General features: G+C 40.2%; 4 protein-coding genes across 4 annotated transcripts; 2 read left to right on the top strand and 2 right to left on the bottom strand.

The window, feature by feature from the left end:
- Positions 1-23: 23 nt before the first annotated feature.
- On the bottom strand, positions 24-340 carry FOXG_22899 (uncharacterized protein; the record flags this gene model as incomplete). Its single annotated transcript, XM_018403319.1, has 1 exon — positions 24-340. Exon 1 carries the CDS (start codon positions 303-305, stop codon positions 24-26), a length of 282 nt encoding a protein of 93 aa, XP_018258732.1. The 5' UTR covers positions 306-340.
- Positions 341-843: 503 nt separating this feature from the next.
- FOXG_17551 (uncharacterized protein) lies at positions 844-1,533 on the top strand (the record flags this gene model as incomplete). The annotated part of the gene is made up of 1 exon (XM_018397557.1): positions 844-1,533. One exon carries the CDS (start codon positions 844-846, stop codon positions 1,531-1,533), a length of 690 nt encoding a protein of 229 aa, XP_018258731.1.
- Positions 1,534-3,019: 1,486 nt separating this feature from the next.
- Positions 3,020-4,056, top strand: FOXG_22898 (uncharacterized protein). Its single transcript, XM_018403318.1, has 4 exons — positions 3,020-3,410; positions 3,469-3,625; positions 3,682-3,920; positions 3,970-4,056. Exons 1-4 carry the CDS (start codon positions 3,097-3,099, stop codon positions 4,022-4,024), a joined length of 765 nt encoding a protein of 254 aa, XP_018258730.1. The 5' UTR covers positions 3,020-3,096; the 3' UTR covers positions 4,025-4,056.
- A 337-nt stretch (positions 4,057-4,393) lies between these two features.
- On the bottom strand, positions 4,394-4,898 carry FOXG_17548 (uncharacterized protein; the record flags this gene model as incomplete). The annotated part of the gene is made up of 3 exons (XM_018397556.1): positions 4,394-4,537; positions 4,603-4,733; positions 4,850-4,898. 3 exons carry the CDS (start codon positions 4,896-4,898, stop codon positions 4,394-4,396), a joined length of 324 nt encoding a protein of 107 aa, XP_018258729.1.
- Positions 4,899-7,618: the final 2,720 nt, after the last annotated feature.

Raw genomic sequence — 7,618 nt, 5'->3', positions numbered from 1 at the left:
TCTGATATCGTTAATGGTCTTGGTTAGTCGCTCAACGTGGGATTCGAGCTGTGTGATCCGGTATCGTGAGGGTAGGTGCCGCGCCTGTCGTGTGCGGGAACTCGATATTTGAGCGAGGCACGAGGTGTTCCGCTCGACACATTGTCGGCAGGTCGGCGAATCCTGGGGGATTCGGACACAGCGGACTTTTCGTCTCCTGCCTGCGTGGAAATTAGGCCCCAGGGTTGCTCGAGGTACAGAAGAAACATACACTCTCTGCAACTCTTAGTGCCTTTCCGGACTGACGGGCTCTGCTGTGCAAGCATGAGGCCCGGGTGAGATTTGGCGAAAAACGGCCGAGACAGGCCTGGATACGACGTTAAGAACGTTTAAAAGAGGCACTAACTACGGTGCTAGGCATCAGAGTCGAGATTTCAGGGAGTAATGTGTAGTGATGTAAAGGTGAGAAGGCAAAGATAATGCGGACGACCGGACGAAATTCTAAGCCGCGGAGGCCGGGCCAGATGAGCGTCCGATTACGCTTTCCTGTTTTAGGGGATAGTCGCCAAGTGGCTAACCAGTTTTGGTTTGGGTGAACATCGCGATCCACGATCGGCCATCTCCGTACTTTATTGAATCGAATTATATAAATCATCCAACAAGACGACATTACTGGAACCAAGAATCAGCAGTACTCATCTGTCCACATTGATTTCTGATACCCGAAATTACTTGGCTCTCCAGCATGCTCTCATCACTGGAAAAACGTGCCAGTTTGCACCCACCGAATACAGCTGGCTTCGGCGGTGTCCCCAACAACGAAATCGACACCCCTATTTGCGCCGTCTTCATCATCCTCTATATATGTTTTGCCGCCACCAACATGACAATCTTCCAGAAGAATCGGCGACGCACCACAAATTCATACTATCCGGCGTCCTGTTTGGCTTCTCCATGGCACGAGTTACAACGCTCGTCCTGCGTATTGCCTGGGCGAATCGACAGCACAATGCTCGTCTGGCCATCGCAGCAAATATCTTGGTGAATGCCGGTATCCTGCTCATCTACATTCTCAACGTGGTCCTCTCCCAACGCGTCCTCCGCGCCAAGCAACCACTGGTCGGATGGCACCCGATTCCACGCGTCGGCACTAGGATTTCCTATGCTCTGATCCCTGGAGCATTGATCATGTCCATTGTGTCGGTAGTGGTGCAGCTATACTCAGAGAACCAATCAGTCCGCTCTTCCTGTCGCGATGTCCAGCTCGCGTCCTTAACATACCTCTTTGTCTTTACCTGCTTACCCATCATCCATATTCTCACTGCAATATCCTTGCCCCGGCGCCAGGATGAAGAGAGTTTTGGGGAGGGGAGCATGAGGGCCAAAGTATTGATAGTGACACTATCATCCTGCATATGTATCTTGTCCGCAGGCTTCAAAGCGGGTGCCAACTGGAGTCACCCGCGACAGCTCTCCAACCGGCCTGGTACCATTCCAAAGCGTGCTTTTACATTCTCAACTTTATGCTCGAGATCCTCATTCTATGTCTTTTAACCTTCAGTCGCATTGATAAGCGCTTCTACATTCCCAACGGGTCTACCAAGCATGGCGATTATAGCCGCACAAAGTTGGAAGGATCTGATAGCATGCCCATGAAATAGCTGGGCTCGACATGCTTCATGCATAATGCTTTATAGTAGCTCTCTTATTTATAGTGTTTAGCTATAAGTTATTAAAGAAGTTAAATAAACTTAGTTTAAGTATATTTAGTATAAGTAGTATAAAACCATCTTCCTTAGTCTTGGTTAATATGCCAGAGTGTGATAGTTGGTTCCTAACTGATGCGGGCAAATCTAACCGTTGCCAAAAACAGGGCGTTGTCCCAGATCTGGGGCGGGCATGCGATCCCAAAAGTGGGCTCGTGCAGGCACCTCAACCCAAGCTCAGCCCACCCCAACATCAACTCAGGCCTCCTCAGCCCGAGCTCAGCACCAACTCAGCTTAGAGCGGCAGGAGCTCAGCTCTAGGAACGGAAATGGATTTTGGTATGCTTGAGTTTCGTCTCCGAGTAATTTGGTATTCACTGCTAAGATAAAGCGCAATGCAACTGCAGGACTACTACTCAATATGAACTCGGTTGCTCAGGAGGCAGATAGGTAGGCCATGCATAGCCACCCCTTTACCGTAAATCTGAGATATCCATAAATAGGGATGCAGGTAGGCCTCTCTTATTACCCATGAAGAAACATGATGTAGATATATTAGTTATGACCTTGCCAAAAAAAAAAAAAATAAGTAACACGGATAGGCAATTAGTTGTGTTAATCCTCATTCTAATTTTATCTCCTTAATCTATATTTCAAATAACCCAATTACCTGCCATGGATAGATTTTAAATCACAACTCTAGGGTATTCTAGCTATTTAACGATGTTAATGCATCGGCGAGCGGCGGGCTGCGGCGCGTTTGGCTGGATTTTGCCGGGGTACTACGGGCTGCACTTCCTCAACTAGTTAGCTCAGATTCGTAGGGTGTCCAAAACGAATGGACAGCTACACCGTAGAAGGAAGCCCAATTCAAGGAATAAATCTAGACCATGCAAGCATTAAGAGTATACAGGGCAGAATTTCTTAAAATCCGTGGCATGACTAGGTTAGTAAATAAAACCTTTAATTGATAGATTTGCTTTGTTTTTGAAATCAAAACTTCGACTCTCCGCAAGTCACACCATTTATGTTCGCGTTACGTACTAAAAAAGCTACATTAGCTACAATCTCGTTTTGCCTAGCGGGGACTTTCTATAGATATGCATGCTCTTGGCGATGGCGATATGCTTGGCAATCCGATTAAGCTCAGAAACACAAATAGTGAGCAGATTGCAGTTGATTTCGAACATCGCCCTTGCCTTCTATTGGCCTAGACATCAAAAACTAAGACGTAAATTTTTTCTTTACTCCGGAGACCCACTGCATCCACTGCCTCCACTGAAAAGAGAAACAAGCTTCGGCGAGATCCCCTTTCTTCGTACCTTAACTTTTATCTTTACTGCGATCTCTGAATCTTTTGTTATTTCTTTGCGACAAAATCTTAGTATCGTTGTCTGAGAAAACACGAAAAATGTCGCCTGCACGAACCGAAGTGGACCGTTCGAGTGGAGACAAAGAGGCAGCTTTCTGGTCTGCACAAGAGGATGGCTCTGAGACAAAGCCTTATGGCGCAGCAACAGCCCAACAAGAAGCTGCTCGACAAAAGGATATTGAATTTCGCCAGAAATTTGGTGATGCTGGTCCCCTTGGTCTCTCTGGATTTGCCTTCGCGACGTTTTTAACAGCCTTGGTCAATCTCAATGTTCACGGCGTGACTGTTCCCAATATTGTCATTGGACCAGCTCTGGCTTATGGAGGCCTCGCTCAATTACTCTCTGGCATGTGGTGAGTGGTTGTTCATTTAATACAGCACGTTAGAGGTAGATTCTCATGCTTTGATTAGGGATATCGCCAATGGCAATACAGTCAGCGCCACTATTGCCTGCTCGTATGGCTGTTTCTGGATCTCTTTTGCCATTAGTCTGATCCCCAGCTTCCACGTCAGGGATGCTTACCCCAGCCTTGCCGACTACAACCACGCTAACGGACTATTTCTTATGGTAGGCCACTGCTTCATTTACCTACTCCAGAGCAATCCAAAACTCACATTCTGTAGGGATTCTTCATCTTCTCAGTGGCTATAACTCTGTGTTCTATGAAGTCGAATGTCTTTTCTCTGACGCTTTGCCTTCTTGTCAATTGCACCTGGCTCTTCCTCGGGGTGGCTAACCTCTGCACTGAAGAGTCGGGAGCTCCTAATAACGTGCTCCTCAAGTGCGGCGGTGTGACTGGCTTGTTGGTTTCATTCCCTGCGTGGTATCTTATGTACGAAGGTCTGGCAAACAGACAGAACAGGTAAGTCTACGCATGGGTATGTGAGAATTGCACTGACAGGTCGGATTAGCTTTGTTCTGCCACCGAATCCTGATCTTCCATGGAATCCAAGCCGAAGATCGTAGAAGGGGTCAATGGTTCTGATATAAAATAACTATTAATTTTCAGATTAGCGAATATATTTAACACTGTACTGGAAATAGCTGTTAGGATATGTTTTACACATACAAGACATAAATCCTACTTCTCAGCCACTGGGGCTCTCAAGTATTACTAATCTATAGCAGCTTTACATCCTATAGCCACATGCCTCTATCACGTCGTTACAGTTTCACATTCATCAGGTGGCAAATTACCATGAGCCTGAAATAAGTAGAAAATAATAGATTTAATACTAGTCGAAAAGACTGTAATCGAAGTAGAGATAACTATGAAGGGTATATATAATATGCCAAACGGTAACTTAATAGGCGTGGAATGAGTCGAGGAAGGCTTCACGAGCCGAGGTTGGAATGTAGTTGTAGGTGCTTCTTAGCCGCAGCCGCACTCTCCGCAGCCCTTCTTCTTCTTAGCGTAATAAGCCTGATTGTTGTTATATGACCCTTTACAATCTTGCCGCCTTCTATGAGGGGTCTATCCTCTATTTCTTGATTTATACTTAAGCCAACACCACGGATTTCTCTGAGCAAATAGTTTAACGGACCACCGCAGTTCCTCTAGCACCAGCCATCGGTGCATCCGTAGTCGTAATCGAGACCATGGCCTCTGCCTTTGCCCAGCGGGCACACAACTTGGTTGGGCTCCCGACGAGAGAGACCCTCCAGGCTCGCATCCCTATTTAAAGATTACCAAGCGTACCAATCGGTAGAGTACCATCAGTAGCTTCACTAACTTTGCCGCCACCACGATGCTCTCATGCCGAAGCTGATGTGATTATCTGTTCATTTGACAGAGCTTGCCCGCAAACAGCTGGTAGTTCCCTTGGCCAGACCATTGCATGGTGGCAAGATTATGTTGGTCTCACTACACAGATTGATCATGTGCCCATACTGCTCTGCCTATCGGCTATGTTGATGCTTTTTAATTGGTATTTTTTAATAGAATCCTGTCTGAGCGAAAGCCCATCTACCTATACGGCCATTACCCCTATGATATTGAAAAGAACCTAAGCATTATTTAATTATATTTATCCTCAACTTGTATTTCTCCTACTATATTATCTTATAACCTAATCCAATCTATTATTAACCTGCCAAGCTAGCCTCGGTCTACTAATATTTATAGTTTTTCCCTGAATATTAAAACCTTCTTTTCTTAATTTGCCTTTTTTCCCCTTTATTCCCCCTTACTTCCCCTCCTCTTGGCTTATTTTAATATAGCCTTTTAGGGTTAGAGCCTTAGTAGTAATTGCCTTAAGAGGGTAATAATAGAGAGGGTATTTAGCCTGCTAAGTATAAGAGAAATATTTTTTTAAATTTATAGATTAACGTGGTTAATAAGCGAGATGATCAGATAAGCGAGATAATTAAAAATCCCTTATCCTATAATATTACCATATAATATCAGATACTTCTTAACCACTAAGCATATTATAGCCTTTAAATGAAGCTAGAATACTTCTTGCCCTTCAGGCTCTTTAAAATAACCCAAAACTCAGTATCTGACGCACTGCAGGCATATATAAGGTTAGCTTTAGTGTACTACGTAACCGAAAGAATGGCATTTAATCACAAAGCGATACTATCCCGAATTCTCGGAAACTATCTAATTTAGAGGAACAGATTATAGTTTAATTCCTCCTTGACCTAGATTCCCGAGGATTTCCTATATAACTATATTTTATAGAAGAAATAGCTAACTCTCTGCTAGCTAACTGCAATATATTACCTATCAGTAAGTGCTAGGCTTATAACTTTATTAAATAATAACTAAAGCTAAAGATATATTTATTTCAGAGATATAACTACTAGAGAGCTAACTGCAAAGATACTACTATTATTTATAGCTAGTTTAAGCTTATATAAAATATAATTATAAAGTATAATATCTAATTAGATAATATCTAGAACTTTAATAAGACTGGCTTTATAATAGGCCTTATAATAGCTAGAATAGTAGTTATAGGCTTAAAAGGGCAAAGAAGACTAAAATTAGTGCAGCTTAGAAATTATAAATAGATTATTATAATTATAATAATTAATATAAAAGGTTAATTAATCCTGCTATTTATTATTAATTTAGGCTAATATTACCTTATAAATTAGTATTAAGAAAATAACCTCCTGCCTAACTAGGTTATTATAATAAGCTAAAATAGGTAAATAAATAATAAGCTAGGTCTTAAGTAGCTAAAGTACTTTAATTAATTTATAACTAACTAATTAACTAGTCCTTATTGCCTTTTAATCCTTAATAGTTATAAAAGTTATTACTCTATTAAGTTTAAGAGATATTATAAGGAGAAGAAGATTATTATACTTTATATACCTGCTTATATATCCTACCTACTCTAGCCTCTTAATATTAAGTGCTTTATAGTACTAAAAGATGCCTATAGTTAAGAAATAAAGTATCTAATTAGATACTCTATAACCTATATTTTAAAGACTAAGTTCTTCCTGGCCTTTTATACCGCTTTTTAGGCTACTTTTATAGAAAAGAATATCTAAGGGGGTTTTAGGAGAGCTAGACTTTATCCTCTTAACCTAGAAGCTATAATCTCGAAGCTTAATATGCAGCTACAGACTCTAATGCCTCCTAGGGAGGTTAGCCTACTATTAACCCTATAGGTTTTAAAGACCCCTAAGATAGTAATAGAGGCTTAATCTCAGTCTAAATACCTAGAGAGATAAATTAGAAGATATAAAAGTAACTCCCTAGAGTTAATTATTAAGGCTCTAAAGTTAAATACTAAAGCAATAAGGGCAATTATATATAAGGTTATCTTATTAAGGAATAAGATGTAAAATCTTCGAGATACAAATAAGATACTAAGCCAGTAGCAGAGGGCAAAAAGAACTAGACTATAGAAAGGAGGGGCAATAACTATAAAGGAAGTATTATAAGTAATTAATCAGATGGATATTAATATATAGGTAGTGGCAGAATTATCGAGAAGTAGTGGCCGAGGAAGGTCGGTTAGACCAGGTATTCGGCGCTATAGTATATATAGCAAGACTAGGCATAATATAAGGATATATTAGGTAGTAATTAAGACCTCTGGGGAAGAGCATAGTAAGTAGAATTAATTAATTAGATAGTTTATAGTATTTTTAATTAGGTTTAATGTTAAAAGACTAGATTTTTTAATTATCTTACTTATCTAATTATCTTACTTATTAACCACGTTAAGGCTACTTATTTAATTAAATCTTATAGTTTAAGGCAGTAGTTATATAATCTACTAAGACTTAATATTAAGGTTATTATATTTTTTAATATAATATATAATACCTTATATTATATTATACTAAAAATAAATATTTTAACTTTTAATACTTATTTATATATTATACTTACTTTAATCTCTTAATATTAAATACTTTAAGTTATTAAAATAGGCTTATTATTAAAACTTATATTTTTAAGATTAAGTTCTTTTTTACCTTTTATATTATATTTTAGCCCTTATTTATATTAATAATATATTGATATTTTCCCTTGTTTATATTAATGGTGTACTGATGTTTAGCTGATCTGTAAATGCGGTTATATGCTAT

This window comes from Fusarium oxysporum, genomic scaffold, assembly GCF_000149955.1.
Source record: "Fusarium oxysporum f. sp. lycopersici 4287 supercont2.62 genomic scaffold, whole genome shotgun sequence".
In the NCBI taxonomy this organism is placed as follows: Eukaryota; Fungi; Ascomycota; class Sordariomycetes; order Hypocreales; family Nectriaceae; genus Fusarium; species Fusarium oxysporum.
The sequence above is the reverse complement of the archived record's forward strand: the minus strand, read 5'-3'. Positions and strand labels throughout refer to the sequence as shown.

Excerpts from the sequence above, each read along its gene's own strand:
- FOXG_22898 (XM_018403318.1), top strand. The coding sequence starts at position 3,097 with ATGTCGCCTGCACGAACCGAAGTGGACCGTTCGAGTGGAGACAAAGAG. Across the intron at positions 3,411-3,468 it reads CAATTACTCTCTGGCATGTG|GGATATCGCCAATGGCAATA; the intron begins GTGAGTGGTTGT and ends TGCTTTGATTAG. Across the intron at positions 3,626-3,681 it reads CTAACGGACTATTTCTTATG|GGATTCTTCATCTTCTCAGT; the intron begins GTAGGCCACTGC and ends CACATTCTGTAG.